General features: G+C 40.4%; 1 protein-coding gene across 5 annotated transcripts in view; it reads left to right on the top strand.

Moving 5' to 3' along the window:
- The window catches only part of GADL1 (glutamate decarboxylase like 1), a 113,540-nt gene that overhangs the window by 68,826 nt on the left and 26,361 nt on the right, over nucleotides 1–18,353 (top strand). For all 5 annotated transcript variants that reach the window (XM_068935494.1, XM_068935493.1, XM_068935490.1 and 2 more), the window contains 2 exons: nucleotides 2,120–2,171; nucleotides 5,262–5,351. In XM_068935494.1, coding sequence (XP_068791595.1) covers nucleotides 2,120–2,171; nucleotides 5,262–5,351 — 142 coding nt within the window. The remainder of the gene's footprint in view (nucleotides 1–2,119; nucleotides 2,172–5,261; nucleotides 5,352–18,353) is intronic.

Below are 18,353 nucleotides of genomic sequence, written 5' to 3'. Positions count from 1 at the left end.
CCGTTTTGACATTCCACGAACGTGACATGATAATAAAATTCCACTGTCAACTGTGGAAAGATGCACAAAGAAAATTGCTCCACTGCCATCAAATGGTCCTGGCAAGATAAATCATGAGTGATAGGTTTTTCTAATGGCTGCCTTTTTAGGTCATTGGCAGTGCCGTTAAGATAAGATTAACAGTGTTGTGAGCTGGACTGACATTAGCTGTCCTATGTCAGATGATGTTTGAAAAAAAATATACCTGGGGTTAGAAGGCAAGATATTAATCATTCTAAAATAGCTCAAACCCTATTTAGGACCTTGCAAAAAAAGAGGTAATTGTACTTAGGTCCCTAACAAAGAGTTTCTTTTTTATGATGTATTTAAAAAATGTATTGAGGCATGCTGCCTTATGAATAGCCTGCTGGTTGTGCTGGATGTTGTTTTCTGTGATGCAGACAAGTATCTTATCAGCAGAGCAGACGCACTGAGCCTGTTACTTGAGACAGTTCACCTATAAAAACAGTATCCTCCTGCCCCCCCACGCTTGGCCACCTTCCCCTCCACTCGAGATACCTAGCCTCCTGCTTACCTTGCAGCCTGCCTCTCTTTTAACCTCTTTAAACCCTAGTGTGGGCCTTAGTGGCCGGGTAACAAATGCACACGGTAGGAGCAAGTCTAAACGGTCATGAGAGAAAAGAACCAGAGCCTTGGCTTGTTTCGGTGAGCATTTGGAAAGATCTTAGCAGCGCACAGTTTAGCATAGCTCCTACAGATGAATGTTGTTGGAACTGGCACTCTAGCACAGCAATCTTTTTTACAGGGATGTGTGCTAAGAGGTAATGAGTCACATGCGCAATACTTGTTAATGATAAACAATGTGACAACTCCCCAGGCTCTGTTTTGAAAAATGTATACCACCGAGGGTGTTATTTACCGTCTCCCTAGACAACCCGTTTTCGCAGCATGTCTGCTGAAATATCAGGCTTTGCTGATACAACTGTGCAAGTGGTTTCCCTGTGGGGACAGTTTTCAGGCATGTGGATAGGACTGAGGGGGGTTATTTTGACAGTATTTTTCTTCCTCTAGTACTGAATAAAAGAATTATTTGGGTAATGACCAGTAAAGTAGCTGCAGGCAGCAAAATACCAAATTAATGCAATTAAAAGAACAGATTTGTTCACAGTTGGTAGTTTAACCAACTCTCTTATTAGTGTTGGACAGAAATCTTCATGGTACCATCTTGTGTGGAAGAGTAAAATTCTGATGAGAAGGGGAAATGCTGTATGAATTTGAGATGACTTATTTGGAGTTTTCCTTGGGAAGGCTTTGGGAAGGGGAATAAGGACAGAAGTCCTAGCTCTGTCAAAATGTCCTCTTTGATCATAATTCCCGAGTGACATATGCCAGTCGCAAAGTTGAAGTCACATTTTTAAAAATTCCTATAACTTGCAGCAGTGTGGATCCAAAGTTTTGGTTCAAATCCATCCATTCATTAAAAGCTTTCATGTTTTTCGTACTAGCAGGAGAAAGAGGAAAAAAATACTTATTTTAGAGCATTGTTAGCATAGGGATTATTGTATATCAGCAGTGAGTCACTGGATGGAAACGTGCACTGTTGTGTAAAATGTGGAAGAAGGACAGTACCGGAAAAACCGATAGACTGGAAGTACACGAACAATTTTTGAAGTCTGAACCAAACTAAGGGAACCTGGTAGCAATGATGGAAGTGCAAAAGATGTCAGGGTGGCCATGAAATAAGACAGAAGGCAGCAACATCTACAGTTGAAGAAAAGAGACTGAGGAATTAATTTGCAGAGAACAACATCAATGGAAAACTGCGTCAGGCAAGTTCCTAGCCTGCTGCAAATAGGATGAATTTGTACCGCAAAGCTCCATTGAAAATCTGTGCCTGAGGACAGAATTCGGCCTATCCTTAGTGCTCCTTGGCTGGCTGTAGTCTTTATGTTCAGAGGCTGATAGCTGCTGCATTTTCACAGCAGGTAGAAATGAAGTTTAACTCTGTGGAACTTTTATTTTTTTTTTAAGTCTGTATAAATGTTCAAGACCTCCTTTTGTGGTTGGTGGTATGTATTGTGGTGTTCTGTGTTGTAAAACCCTGCATTTTTAATTACAGATATCTAGTAGAGGAAATTAAGAAAAGAGAGGGATTTCAGCTTCTGTTGGAGGTAAGTGAATATGGAACTTTGTGTGTGGCATTTGTTTTTTTAATTTGTTTTTTAACCAAATATCAATTTATATTTGAAGTGTCTAATCAGCTTTATATATTGTAAAGGCAGAGATGTGCTTGAATGCGTAACATGCTTGGTATTCTATCCATATCATCAGTCTACTCATTTCCTCAGCTTCAGGGCCTATGTTGCCTCAGGGTGGGTAGATGAAGCGCTTTTCTGCAGAAATCAATAGTATGGTGAACCAAAACACTGTGGCTTGCCAGACCTGTGAGAAAGACTATATGTTGAATGGAAAAATAGTGAGAATAGTGAGTCCTAAGGTGGACTCTTCATCATTAAAATCAGTGCCTTTTTTTCTCCTTAATTGGGTTTCTATTTCCATCTTCCTGAAAACTACAAAAAAGTTGCATTTTTCATCCGTGTTTGCTAAATCTGTCAGCTTATTTCTTGATGATGAGCTTGAGCAGAGCAGAGTGAGTAAAACAGGCAGGGCTACAGCTCTCCATTTCTCACTCTATCCCTAGCTCTTTGGTTAGCAAGACCAATATGTGGGGACATTGAAAAGACCTGTCATTTTAGAAAAGCCTTCAGCACTGTTGGAAGTGTACATGTGTGAAAGATGGCTGGGTGTGTAGCGTGGGGTGGGGGAAGAGAGCACACAGAGTGGGGAGGAAGGGAGAGAAAATGTGACACATGGAGAACAACACAGCACAAATACAGATGCAGATTTGATTTATACTTGCTGATGCAATGAACTTTCCAGGTTAGGCTGGAAGAAATGAGAAAATAAAATTTTCTTTTTGAGAACTATTTATTTGAAAATGCATACTGGGAAACTACATGGAGTGAAAAATTCTGGGCAGCAACACATACTGGGGTACTAAAGCGGCAGGGATGTTAGACTTATCCCTTCTCCATTAATGTAGAGCTTAGCAGAGAGGTCAGGTCTATGGTAGATATGAAAGACGGCGAGAGCTAAGGTTGCTGTTTAGTTCCTCCAGGACCAGGGCAACAGGATTAGGAGCGGGGCTGGAGGCAGTGATATGGTATGGGCTATGGGAAGGAGATTGCACGAGGGTTAAAGAGAGGTTTTCAGGAGTGCAGGAGGACAAGGAGTCGGAATTTAAAGCAAGGTTTTTGATAGGCAGCTAGGCCCATTTCTGCGAGCCCTTTCCGAAAGGAAATTGGACTTTAGACAGGGAACTCAGGAAGATGATTCTCTGATGTGTGCGGTGAGGAAAGTCCTCTAACGAGAACCGTTCTATGGCTCGGAAATGCTACCGGTGCATGAGTCAGCCTGAACTCCTCTGTGATATAATTGCTTACCTGCTTGGATAAGAGCTGTGACAAGAGGACCAGAAATGGTGAAGCATAGTTAGGGGTAGTTAGTTTTTTCTAGGACGAATGGCATTTTCAGAGGGGAATAATGTATCTGATGTGTAAAAGGAAACTGAGATAATCAAGGAGGCAATATAAGGAAAGGCAATATCTGCCTAGCCCTGTCATCTATTTTTTAAACTGTTTTAAGATAAACCGTAACAGTCAGCTAGTGCTCGTGCTTATGAGGAAATCGCTGCCTTTTCAGGATCTGTGTTTGTGTGTACTTGGTGCATGCTTGGTGGGAAAAGAAATGGGACTTTAAGAGCTGAGCCTTATTTCATTCTGTGGCAGCAGGTGGCAGGTCTGCAGTTCTGTTCCTGCTGACAACGATATTCTCCTTTATGATTAAATTGTACTTAATGCATCCTTTGAAGTGAGGCAGAAAATGATATGAGTGGTTCCCAATGCCCTTTCATGAAAGAACATGTCTCAGCTGGTGGGCTCTCCTCATTCAGGAGACTGCCTTAGATTGCAATAGCAGCACATTCTCAGTAGGGCAAAGAGATGGTGTGGCCCAGCTGTCAAGCTCCCTTTTAACTCCTTTTTTTTTTTTTTTTTTCCTTCAACCAGTACTAATGAGGATGGCGTATGGGAGGGGAGAAGGATGTGAGTGTTTATAGTCCATGTTATAATCTAGACCCCAGTTAAATACTGAATTGCAAGCAGTGTAGGTCAAGATTAAGTGAGCGGAGTGTTTTCATGGGTAGTATTGGATGGGATTAGAACACACATCTATTCCTCACGTGATTGCTATCTGTACTGGTAAAAAATAAAACAAATTTGTTCCAAATTAGTAGGAAACTTTAGCAGGCTGTGCAGTAGTCTGCTGGGAACACTTTCTCAAGCACATATGAAGTAGAAACCTCATAAGCACAAAATCCTCCCCCCTGCCCCTCTCCACTTTTTTTCCTTAATGCATGATGAACGCCTGTTCTTGCCAAGAGGCTTGCAGCTAACTCTGTTGGGTTTAAGGGCAAAATTTCTCTGTAGGGAAGCAGAGATATCTTGTCTGTCTTTGCTCAAAAGAGCTGCTCAGATAAGCAGACAAGGTATATCGAAGATATGGCAACATATCATGCCAGAAGGGCTTGGGATCCTTGTAAAATAAAGGCATTGAAAAGGCCAGCATTAACTCCAGCACTATATAGTGTATTGTACACTATATGATGTAAAAGGAGGTGCATGTTATTGAGTAGAAAAAGGCATAGATGTGCATGTGTTAAATGGTGTCAAAAATTAGGAGTTCATAAGGTGTGTTTTTGGGGAAAAGCAAAGTAGGAATCTTCTATTTAAAAAAAAAAAAAGGCACTCTTCCCTTTAAAGTTACTTCAATTGAAATCTATCAGGAAAGTTCTCTATACTTCTCCTGTACTTTCTTTCCTAATCAAAATTTTTAGTGAGCAAAGCAGAGTTTAAGTATGAATGTAGAAGAAAAGAAAAAGGAACCGCAACAGGCTTCCTTTTACTGGCAGCAGCAGGAGAAGCAGACAGTATGAAAATTATTTCTAGTTTCAAAAAAGGGAAACAGAATATTCATGGAGTCAGAAGAGGAGATTTTGGGAAAAGAGCTAAATTCAAAGGCTTTTTTTTTTTAAAGAAACATAAACTGGAACATTTTCATCGGCTATAATGTGTATTTCTATCCTATTTGTAATATTTCATAAGCATTTGTAATATTTCATAATCACTTGTTCTGTTGTTCAGCCGGAGTATGCAAACGTTTGCTTTTGGTACATTCCACCAAGCTTAAGAAAAATGGAGGAAGGACCTGAATTTTGGCAGAAGCTGCACCAGGTGAGTGTCACTTGAAAAGTATTATCTGTAGTTTGCTGATTTATCTATGTGCAAGATAAGAATACAAAATAGCTCCTGGCTTTGCCTGCCATTAACCCCTCAGTAGAACGCTGATTTAATTGTTAAATAGATGTTAGTAGGATTAAGTTTGTTCTCTATTTAGACAAGGCTAACTAAGTTTTTTTCTTAATGTAAGAGATGCAGGCATTTACAGGTATTTAGCCTGCTATCAAAGCTGTTAGCAGATGGCTGAACTGAGAGAAGATGAACGGTGTTGTCTGTATCTCTTGTCTAGACAGAGTATTCATTACCCGTTTCAGACACTTAACATTGTCCTTGGGACTTGTCTTGCATTATCTGTAGCTAATGCAAGTGAGGAAATGCTTAAAAGTACATTTCTGATGTTAAATAATCCAAACACGAAAACAAAAATGGGAAAAATCTTTACGGTGAGCCTTTTTGGAAAGTCTTTGTCATTCTGGTAGTAAATCATGAACTTCTTGGAAGAAAAAAAAACACGAGTTAAATTTTGAAATAACTAGCAGGGAATCAGTAGTTAAGACTTAATTACAAAAGCAATAGACACTGTAGTATTATGTATTACTGAATAAGCTGTTCTGTGAGGAATTAAATTGAGTTCATTATTTGCCCCTCTCTGAGCAGCTTCAGTGTTTTGCATTTATTTTTGTTCCTAATATTAGTTACTGAAAATTTAAACTAGAACATGGGTGTGTATATTATAGACAGAACATGTATTCTTCCAGTAAAGGCTGGCTCTTCTAGCAGTTTTTACTTCACAGGAATCGCTTTTAATTGAAAGATAGATATTGTTGTCTTCTGGGGTGAGGTCTTCCTTAACCCTAGGGTTTATATTGTTTCAGAAGATGTATTTAACCTTTACAGTAGAAAGCCTTAACCCCAGTGTCTGTATTGTTTTGGAAAATGTACTTAACCTTTCCAGTAGAAAGCCAAGTGTAGCCACACTGTGGACATGGAGGCTTTTCATGTTTTCACAAAGCATAGACGAGTTATGATCCTTTCATATGAGGCTTCACTTTTCTCGTTGCAGTGGAAGGGCTATGCACAGCTGTATGCCTGTTCCTGTGCCTATGAAGGGGTGAGGCTTTGAAAAGGGGCAATGGGAAGGCATAGAAGACACAATGCTGCTACTGCCACCTTTGACTTATATATGCTGGGGAGAGGGTTGAGGAGGGAAGGGATGAAGCACAGCAAATTCTTTCGGCACGTACCTGGCACGTTGAGACAGGTTTTTTGAACGTAACTTCCTTGTTCTTTGCTGCTTCACGCTCTTCCAGTCCGGGTGAGGAATTAATGCTTGGCTTTAGTTTGTTTGCTGATATAGATGGGTGTACCTGGAAACGTAGGTTCCTAGCAAGTGTTTTCTGGGAGACAGCTTAGAGGGAAAGGAGCTTGTCTGCAAGACTGCTTGTCTCAGTTCCCAACAACTGAGCACCACTCCCCAGCCATCCTTTTCGTGGGCAGTGTGACTTTTTTCCCCCTTCTCTTCTTGATTCATATGCCTCCTCAGATAAAGCACTACCAAAACCTGTTCCCTCCATCCCCCTGAAACCCCAAACAGAACTCACAAACTAGAGTAAAACTTCCCTAGCAAAGCAAGACACTGAATGATGCAGATTTTTCTCCTTTGAGGGAACCGAAAAGAAGAAACAATGCATGATAACTTTTAGTTGCGTTGCTGTAGACACTGCTGGGAGTGTTCTTGGACACCACAGAGATGAGTCCACTCTAGAACTAGAATATGGTATTTCACCTCCTGGATACTCTGCAGGGACAGGTCTGGGGCTGCTTTGTTTCTTGGCTGCTGAGAAACAATTTGGGGCGCAATGCATGTCGCATCTGCTCAGTGATAATGACTGGATTACCCAAAATAAGGCTGTTGGTTTTTGTTCTAGCTGATGTGGATTTGTTCTGTGACCTAATGTTGCTGATGTAAACAATTTAGTCACTACATTAGTATTACATTAATCAGTACAAATATATAGCCAGGCAGGAAGGAATGCATCCTTACCAGCAAGGTGCAAGTGATGAGAGGATGAAGACTGGATAGGTTCTTGCATCATGCTATTGACAGGCAGGTGGGGATGTATACAGTTGCTTATCTGCAAGTGCTTCCTGAATATCCCCATTACTTCACTAAAATGAGCATTACAGTGTTTTAATTTACAATCTGTCTTTCCACACAGCGTTTTAACACCACAGTTATTCTGTTTATCCAGACATCAATCATCCTTTTTGTTGGCCTGCGTATCTGACAATAATTAAGGAAAGCTATGTCTCGAAAATCCCTTGAGCAAGTCATTGATTTTATTCAACTGCTTGTTCAGCGATATTGTTCAGAATAACATGCTGTCTTCTACGGTTAGTTATGTGAGTTTTAGTGCTGTTAGCCAATAGCCCTAGTCTCGAGTTCTCAGCTTCACGAAGGATTCGTATAGTCTTAAGCGAAATAACCTTGCAGGTTTTCTGCTGAGCTGGCTCTTCTCCAGATTTCATGGCCCACTTTATGTGGAAATGCATCAGGGCTGGCTGGATCACAGAGTGATACCTGATTATGGTGTCAGTCACCTAGTTGTCCTGCATAAACTGTGGCTTTTAGAGGTTTTTGGTAGGTTTTTTGTTTGTTTTTTATATTTTGGGGCCTTGGTTTTAGGTATAGGATTTGCCCTCTTCATAGTCTCAAACGTGCCAAATGGAAAAGTGATGGGAAAGAGTGGTCTGGAAGATTTGGGATGGCATGTAGCTGTGCATTTGAGGCATCACCTGGACACTTTGGAATGACAAGCAACATGATGGGTGAGAGTAAGAGCCAACTGGGAACACCTTCAGCTGTTGCGATTACTTCTGAAGTCAGCTGTATAGTGAAACTGGTTTTCTATACAGTACAGCAAGGTATTGCAGATGGTCAGAGATAGTCCATGACCTGAACGTTTTGCATTACCCTGAGTGCCTAGTAAATGGCATAACTCATAAAGGAAACTGTGATTCCAGGTGTTTTTTTTTTTTTTTTGAATGATGCTCTTCACCATAAGTAAAGAGGAAATTCTTCTTGTAGAATCCATATAAATGGCACACTCTAGTTAAAGTGGGGAGTGACTATAACATTCATCTAGAAATATTTGTCAGTGCTGTTGTTATGTCATTGCAAAATAGGGACAGTTGCTTCTAACCTCGAATTGATGTAATTCATAGGCTGAAGGAACAAGCCTTGGGATTGCTTTGCTAGTACTGTATATGCCCTCTAGTGGCATCTTTGCTTCTCTTTCTTTTATGAAATGCTGTAAAACTTACGATGTATTTGCTTTGTTTACTGCTGAGGATAATCAATGTGTCATGGAGGTGCAGTGAGGAAAGTATAACTGGAAATTGTAAGCCAGATATGAAGGTGTGTTTGAAGGAATAGACATTTTAAGCGCCGCCCATTCCAATTTTCACATTTTATCAGTAACAACAAATATCCATGCATATTCTGAAGAGAAGATTGTTTTGAATAAGAAATTCGGAGGTGGAGGCTGGCTTTCTCAGGTTGTGCTGGCGTGTTACCTGCTGATGCAGAACTAGCTAATTAGTAATAATTTTATCTCTGAAAAGCCTCCTGAAAGCACAGGATACAGTAACTAGCAAGGAAGAGTTTGGAGGGATAAATCTGGAACTACTGGCATCCTGTTGTTAGCCTGCCCATCCATCCAGCCATGCCTTTATGTTCTGGATCAGCTTGTAGTCTGCTCAAACTCATTGTGATCTAGAGGACTAAGAAGCCAATGCAAAAGTGATGATCTCTAACAGCCCTCTTCTGCTGAGCATAACAGAGCCTGGATTTGGCAAAGGATCTGGAGCATAACTTTAGACTTGCATATTGAATGTTCACTCAGCAGAGAAGACTAGTGGTATGTTGCTAAGTACCAATATACTCCTCAAAAGGGAGTGTTAAATGATTTCAGTAAAGCGTAAAAGACCTAACTTACTAAACTTTGCTTGTTCTGTAGTTCTAAACAGCAAATGCTGGTGTATGAATTTCCAGTGTTTCAGAAAAGCTTTTACACACAGCACTTAGTCATAATTCTAGCATATCGGTGTTAGATTGCTTGGGTTTTTTATGTTTGCTTTCTGACCTTTTGTGGATTTTTGGCCAAATGATGCAAAATGTTTTGTTTATATTAGAAGGCTCAGGAGACAGAGCGTTTCACAGGCGTAAGGTGGTTATTGTCCACTGGTAAGTAACTTCATAACAAAGCCTACGTGGCTTGGAATGTTCTCACTTCCCCGCTACGCCCCTTAATAAAAGGTAACCTTATTCCTACCTTTCCCCCCAACTTAAGAGAAGAATATAGCTGTCTGCTAACAGAAGGCGTATTTGTAAAATAGCCTGTCATGCTGACTAGTGTTATGATGCATTTATATAATGAGAGGCTCCATATCCAAGCAGAAATGTAAGGAGGTTGAAGTGGTGTTGCCTTGGCAACCTCTGATTCTTGTGGTCTTTGTGGTATAAATCAAGCCCTAATCAAGGACCCAATTCAGTATTCTGCCTGAATCCAAAATACCTACAGTGACAGGTTTGAATGGGAAAGGAGAACAAGACCTGCAATAGAGTGTATTTTTAGTGTTTGTCCTCTGTCTTTTATTTTGGAGCAGCTAGAGAAGAGTGGCATAGATTACAATCACAGCATTAAATGCAGAGGGCCCAGGTCTTTGCACAGAAACGGTCCCCAGAATGTCACTGCAAGTGTATTTCCACTTGGCATTTGTGTGTAAAATGTTGTTAGTTGAGTGCCTGACCACCTTCTGCTCTATACTTCATATTTTTCTTACACATTAAGAAATTATTTCATTTTTTCTTGTCTATTTAAAGAGTAATATTAGAGACTTGATTCTGTGACCTTTGAATTCTTCTTACAACAAATTAAACAATATTTTGATGTGTATGTTTAAAGAGTAGTACTGGAGACCTGAGTCTGTGACCTTTGCTCACATGAGTAATTTTTATGATAAGAAGTAGCCTTACTGACTCTAGTATATGCTCTGCGAAGAGCTTCTGTGGAAGGTTGCATCAAATGACATGAAAATCAATGGTAAGATTTGCACTGACATATTTGGCAGTTAGATTGGCTAAATCACTGTGACTGATAGATCTGGAGCTGTTCATCAGTCATTTGTGAATACTGATGTTGATCTCATTAGTCTGATCTAGTGTGTTTCCTTGTTGTATAGAACTAATGTAATGTGTCCCCTTCTCTCCCCCACCCCCTTTTTTTCCAAAGACATGAAGTTTGTTAAGGGATGGTGCCATGACTTTTTTGTATTCTCTCAAAACTACAAATCTGTTGACTTTAAGAAATAAAAATCCCCAAGCAAAAGAGGTTTCTTTGGTAGGTCTGAGAAGAAACACCTTCCAGGGGATGGATCCTCATTTCAGGGATTTGGATTAGGATGCAAGGCCCTTCAGAGGGGCCGTCTGAAGATATTTGGTTTGTCAGGGAAATCCTCAGCATCAGTCAAAGTTCCAGATTCATCATATATAACTTGAGGCAGCTACCTGAGCAAGCTACTTGAGGAGTTGGCATGGGTTTCCCTCTGTCTTTAACATGGAGGAGGAGAGGGGAAACTCTTTGATACTGACTCAGGCAACTGAGAATCTGATCCACCCTTTGGAAAGGCTTGTCTGTCTTCATTATTCAGGAGGGAAAGTTTAGCAATGCCAGAATCCTAATCTAGTTGCTGTAGTTCATAAATACAAGTAAGCAGAATCCAGCACTAAATCCTGAGCATGCTGTGTGTGTTAGGCCCCTATTTTACAAGCTTGTGAAGGGAAGAGCTGCAAAACCTCATCCTAACTCAGTGGGCCCAGCTGAATTTTAAGTACTTCTGTGTGAGCAAGGGACAGAACTACAATATTTGGGGAGAAGTGAGAGCAGGTGGCCCAATGGAAGTAAGGTTACAGACAAAGACCATAAGGGGGAGAGGTAAGTTAACCCACAAACTGTAAAATAGCTAATATAGTAATAACCGGGACTTCTGTTGTGTGACCATTTCTCAAAGAACGATGCTCAGAAGCGCGGTAAGAAAGTAAGCAGACTTGTTAAAGTAACAGCACGTCTTACCTGGAAACTAATAGAATATAATTATGCTGCAGTGAATGAATAAAATATCTGTAGTTTAGCTGCATATAAATTGTTATTGTTAAGCAGAGATACAAGCTCTGATAGAATGAGAAGCAGCAGTATAATGGCATATAATAAAGGGAAATTATAGCAGTGTTTTAGAATCTTGCTAATGAGGAATTTGCACACTTTTCCTTCAAATATGTATTTTCTGCAGTTTTATATAACTCAGCAGTACCAAAGTGTTGGTGGCTCTTAATTAAAAAAAGGCATTTAGCAAGACTTTTTTAAATATCACATCAATTGGTTTGAGTTGTAAGAACACAAAACTAACCTACTTCTTTTTAATTTCTGTAATTCAAAATAGAATACTTTGTTTTCTGACTGCATTCTTGCGCGTAATCATGGAATTTATGGCCTTGGTCTGTTGTTCATTCTTATAAGTATTAAAACAATAGCACTAAACTTAAGGCCAAATTGACCGTTTAGACTCCATGCTTTCTTAAACTGACAAAGTCCATCTCACCTTAGCATTAGATCTGGACACTAGCAACACTTTAATATGTATTTTTACATAGGTAGGACTGTATGTCTGCTTGACTTTCAGTCTGCATACAGTGTTTTTTGAGATTGTTGACCTATTCTCAAGCTTGTTCTTTATGGGAATTGCTGGCACATCAGATGTGTGTGCCTGTGTGTGTGTAAGGGAAATAGAAAGGCGGGTATATCTGTGTGACTGTATTGTAACCTGCAGTAGATGTAATAAGGCAAGGTTGAGATCTGAACTGCTTCCTGCTCTTGCTTTCTGCAGTGTTCCTAAATGATATTTTAGTAATTTATGATGTGGCAGTTTCCAAGATTTCCATCCTAGTTCCCTGCTTTGCCTGTCTACCAGACTGGATTTTCAGGAGTAGGTAGAATTGATTGGGCTCCAGTTAATTGGTTTTAGGTTCATAATTTGAGAGTTTAGCTGAATGTTTTTGCCAGAGTGATGCTGCTCAGTTGAAGTTTGATCTGTTTATCCAGAACAGGAGAAATCTGTGCTTTTGTTAGGTCAGTGGTACTGTTTCAGTTGAGATAGATAGGCAGGAAATGTGATAATTACCAGCCACTTAATGTTAACCATTTAATTTCTCTACTCTGGATAGCTGAGTATTCCTTTTGTACCTCTTAGTCCTTTCCTAGGCTTATAGTAGCAGTCATAGCCTGAACAGATGATATTTATATTCCATCCAGTGATAACAATATGTCTGGCAGCAAAACATTTCTATTGTAAGCACACTGTTACACTGCTTCTAAAGCTATGCCTCAATTCGCAGAACAAAGAAAAGAAACCCAAATGCTTTTGCTGCTTATGGTTTACTAGGCAAGAGCGCAAGACACCTTTTGTAAGAGATTTACCTTGAGCTGTGCATGTTCGAGGCCCACTGGGGACTGATGTGTATTGATCCCTAGTGTTCAGCCTCCAAAGACAGCTGAAGCTGTGGGGAGGGAGACTGCTGCAGCTCCACGTGTCGTGTTCAGGCAGAACAAGGATTTCGGCTTCCCTAAGCCACCTGCAGAGCAAGATTGCTCAGATCTCCAGAGGTGAAGTGCGTTTCACACTTGTTGTTTCTTGCTTGAAATTCTTTTAATGATAATGGAGGGGCCCATCATTTCTCTGTGGGGTAATATGCATAATGGCATGAAATGAAGCTGAGGGGATAGACAAAGTGGAGAAAAATATTGGGAGGAAATAAAATCATGAGAGACTGGTAGACTCAAAGTTAAAGGGCCAAACACTCTAAGGAGATCAGTGTAAGATGTATTTTCACGGCAATATGTCATGCTGTGTGAAGGGACTTTAGCTAGCTCAGGTGCTTGGAGCAGTATAGCCTGGTAAGTATGGCACTTCACTCAAGTTAAATACTACCTCACTAGGCCTAGGTAGCTAACAGAACTGTTCTTCCTGGCCCAAGTGATCATACGTGCATAGCAGGGTATGTTTTCTGTAGATGCACCCCCTTCTTACAGTGCCTTATAAATCTTGCATGATGCCTCCCTAAAACCTGAGACTCATTATTCCTTTCAGTTTAGATATAGAAAACAAACAAATTTTGAACCTTTGCATTGTGAAAAGCTTTAGAGATAATAAATCTTTCTGTTTACTGATAGGAAGCATATAACAAGCCGTATTTTCAAATCAAGCTGAAAGATCAGAAACAAAGGACATTGGGACGCACCGGGACTGCATTCTCCACTTTGGTATATGGCCACAACTTCTATTGACTAAAGGATGCTTAAGCACTACATAAGCTGTTTTTGCTATTTTTGTATGAACAAAGACAGTATTCTTCAGTTATATCACTTTCAAATAGATATAGCATGTTACCCAGAGCCATGGATGTTTTCCATCCATTGTTAGAGTCTCACTGATTATAGAAGGAGCAAGACTGGAAAACTAAACTCCATTTCTTTCCAGAGAAGTGAATTGGTTTTAGGATTAAGTGAAGAAATATGTGGCACAGTTCATACAAATTAAAAAATTATTCTCCCTGTGTTTGTGAAAAATTGAAAAGGTAAGAAATCTAAGCACTTCTAAATTGGAGATAATGGTCATCTTGATTAAATCTTGATGATAATCATCTTGAAAGGCAGGTAAATTAATGATGAATTATCAGTATTTTACAGATAAAGAAAATGAGGCCAAAAAGGCATGGGTACGTGAGTTTCTAGCTTCTATTTTTGCATTAAGAGCACTCCAACACGTCATCCTTAGTTATACCTCTTGTCACTTCAGACTAGCATAATAAAAATAAGCACTTTTTAAATCATGATGCCACAGAAAACAGTATTGCTTTTTGTTTCGTTAATGCTACGAAATGAAAAGTTACACATCTTGTAATGCAGTTCTGTGAGACTTCTTAGAATTGCTCATATGCACTTTTTGAATATACATATGTGTGCATGCTCATGCGCACACATGTATGTGACTGTGTATATATTTACATATCAGACTAACCTAAAATAAAATTATTCTTGAAAAGGGGGAGGATGGAATAAGGCACATAGTAATACTGAATGAACTAGACTTTTAGAAAAACCTGTTAAATAGATTTATTGTCTGCATGTTCCAAATACTGTTAAACTGTTGACACTTGCTATTTTAATAGTCTTTGGCTACCTGTACAGGGAGGAGGGAAAAAAGCAACAACGGCAAATGCCTCCTTATATCTCACATATAAACACTTTCTAAGAAGTGGGGACTTCTAAACCTACAGTTTATTCTTTGACAAAAATACTGGATGCATTCTTGGCCTATTTGTAGTCAGATACTTTCCATTCTAAAATTTGCTTATATGACCATGGCGAAGCGATGTACTCTTGATGTGTTTTGTTGACTTCCGCCTCTACGTCCAGATTTCTGACTACACAGTACTTGTTTGTCTAAACAACATATATTTTTCTCTGCTTAAATAAGGCTAATTGCTCTTCATTTCCTTTGCTTCCTTCTGGAGTTAGAACATATCAACTAAATATTTTAAATGGCCTTTTTTCCCTGTCTGTGAAGAGAACTGCTCTTAAGAAGGCTGAGTTTGAAGAGGCTCAAAACAGTTAAATTAGTTCTGGTTGATCCTATTAGCTACTTTTTTGTAAAGCAGCATTGTGCTCCTGCGTATCTGTGCACCTCTTCATTATACTCTCTCGGTGCCATGTGCACATTAATAACCAATGATGGAAGGAAAAAAAAAAGTTTGAGTTACAGGCTGAACTCCAAACTACAGCTTTTTTGAAAGTGTCATAGATCATGTTTAATAGCCTGTGGATCAAGATGAAACCCAATATACCTCACAGGGTAACTCAATAATTGAAGCATCCCAGGAATGTCTAAGTACTGGAGTCTTGAGGTCACTAGAAATTTCAATTCTGTGCCCAGGTTTTAGCTGAATAACAGCTCTCTCTCCCCACTCCCCATCATCATCTGTTCTTTCATTAACCAGTGGTAGTCAGATATTAATGCACTGACTTAAATGATTTTATCTGGCACTTTGGGGGAGACTGAACTCCCTCTTCTTCCCCTTCCCCCTCCCAGTTTCCTGTGAAATGAGAAAGACCGTCATTGAGAGGTGTTAGCGTTCCAGAGCGTCTCCAGTATGCTTGAACCCCGGCTCTCTCCTCTGCGTGCTGGGCATCTGCAAAACGGCCCCACAAGAGTGCTGAACGTGTTCTCTGACCAGGTGAAGCTGGTCTGCATGCAGCTCTGGACTTACTCCTTTCATATGTGAATCCCAGGGGACTGTCTGAAGCATCGTAACTGGTCCTGTGGTGATGAGAATGCAATAGTTTGCTACCCTGGCATTGTACAGGTGGTATTGTGTGGGCAGGGGGAGGATGTATAGGCTTATGTCAGGAAAAGAGCAGTCACAAAAGGGTTTTGTGTACTCTGTTCTGTGGTTTGGTTTGGGGATAAATTTTGTTACTGTGTGAAGGAGGGGGAAGGGAGGATGAATCTCACAGCATCCTATCAACAGGAAAAAACCAAAACTATGGGAAGCCTGGCCAAATGGAGGCCCTTGGGCTGTTCTGGAGCTGTGGTCACGGGCTCCTGTGCTGGGGTGGCATCGTATGATTGCAGCTGAGCTGTGCTGATGCAGGGTTTGCAGCCCTAGGTGTCAGAGGCAGGGAGGCAGCTGCGCAGCCCAGCTCGATCCCATCCTGCTGCGGGCGATGCTGTTCCCCGAGGAGCTCTTGTTTCACCTTGTGCCTGTTAGCTGCTCCTGGGGCTGCCCTTTCTGCAGCTCTCCAAGCGGTGGCCTCCCATCCCTGTGAGGATTTTGGCATGTGGTTCAGAAGATCAGGAAATGTGTTTTTTCTGCTGTACAGGGGGAGTTTGAATTGAATCAGGTTTGTGGTCAAGGAATGCAAGTGAGAGAGTAACATGATTTTTGGCTGAACGCTTGCAGTGAACGTTTTGGGATGCGCTGGGGATTGATGAGGCGATTGTCCAACAGAGCCTCTGGCTTGTTAAACTGGTGGTTTTGTGTGTTCCTTAGCCTTGCTAATACTTGATATTTCAGCTCTGAAGGATATATGTAAGATCAGTGTAGTGGCTGCCCCTCCCATTGGTCCTGTGCATAGAATTAATCTCTCAGGGAGTGAAAACAAAGAATGTGACCAAACAAAAATTATTTTCAGCAGTTGCTTAATTGTTTGTGAGTAATATTTCTTGCTTTTTGCATGCAGCAAAACTGCAATGTGGAATGGAAGTAGCGCTCTTGGCTTGCAGCTTTTTAAATGCAGCCTCTCCCTCTGCAAGGGTGTGGTAATAGATTCTTTGAATTCTTTAAATATTTTATGAAGGCACTTGAATATCAGAAATTGCAGGTGGGCTAAATGACAATCTCATGAATGAATAATGAATGCTAGTGTGGTCTGTTGGTAGTGGCTTTTCAAACAAACCCTTTCTACAATAAATAATAAAGTTTCCTCTAGTTACAAATTTTTCTAGTGGTATTGTGACCATTCTGACCTGCCACCTAGTACCTGCTTTGGTTTTTGAATCAGCCAAGGCTTTCTGGTGTTCTGTTGGCTTTGACACATTTAATAAATAACAGCAATGAATTGGCTGTAGTGCAGTAATAGTGATTACAAGATTAATAGCACAGTGATTTTTTTTTTTTCTGGTCACTTTATAGGGTACTGGACAGAAGGAATATTGAAGTATTTGAATTCCACCCTTAACTAATGAAACCCCACAGCATGAGTTACTATCTATTTGTTGGAAGCTAAATAAGTTGTCTTTTTTCCCTAATCAGCCAGAAAACAGAAAGCTGTTTAACTGCACAAACCTTTATCCTACCTCAGAGGAAAGGTAAAATTCCACTCTAGTCTGAAACGTGGGTAACAACTTCCACACCAGCTTAAACCATCTCAGGAAATATTTCATAACATTTGCTATATCGGGTATAAATGAGGAACCCCTGTCATGTGGAGTTGCAAAGGATATGGACACTAGGCTGTATGCAGCATTTCTAGAAAAAAATGACAAACTTACTTAAGTTACAAATATTTGGTCAGGGGTTACTTTGTTTCAGGGTGTGTGTGAAACATTTATAATTTTACACTACCGCCCATGTTGGATGACTTCATGATTTCATGACAGTGTGGCAGTGCATGGAAGCATTTTTACTTTGTTCCTGGTAGTCCAGAAGATGCATGTTTTTGGCAACTGAACAGAAGTGCAAGTAGCGCAGAGAGGAAAGTTATATTCTGGGCTGAAGTGGTGCAACCAAGCTGTTGCACTTTCCCTGCTGTTCCTTTTTCCCCCTGCTCTTTCCTGCTGCTTCCTGCTGCAGCAGTTCTTTACCAGAGCAGTGTCTGTGCTCTAGCTCTCTGAATGGGCAGTGTGCTGGAAGAGATGTGTCTGGACAGGGGATGCAATTCCTCTCCCCTTTCTCTCCTTTGGGCAGACCAGATGAACCAGAGGTGGTCTGTCTGAAGATCTGTGCAAAGACATCAGCTGTTTTTACCTTTTTGCTTTGAATGCACACTTCAACTGAGTTGTGCCTGCCAGACAGGAATGCATGAGCCATTGTTTTCCAAACTGTATTCTGCTCTATGTGACGTATGAAAATAAATGAATAAGCTAATTTACATGTTTGCAACTGATTTGCATCTAGCCGTAAAGCTACGATGAAAAGAGTTTAAGGACAGAAGGCATTACTTGGCCTCAGTATTACAGGGACTTTTCTCTGGGGGGCCCGGTGACTTAGGTTTGTCTAAGCACATCTTCCAGAAAGGCATCTGGTCTTTGCTGGAAAACATCAAACTGTGACAAAACTACCGTTTTCCTTGGCAGCTTGTTTCAATGGTTAATTACCCT

The sequence above is a fragment of the Struthio camelus genome, chromosome 2 (assembly GCF_040807025.1).
Source record: "Struthio camelus isolate bStrCam1 chromosome 2, bStrCam1.hap1, whole genome shotgun sequence".
NCBI lineage: Eukaryota > Metazoa > Chordata > Aves > Struthioniformes > Struthionidae > Struthio > Struthio camelus.
Note: the sequence above shows the minus strand (reverse complement) of the source record. Positions and strands in the feature narration are given on the sequence as shown.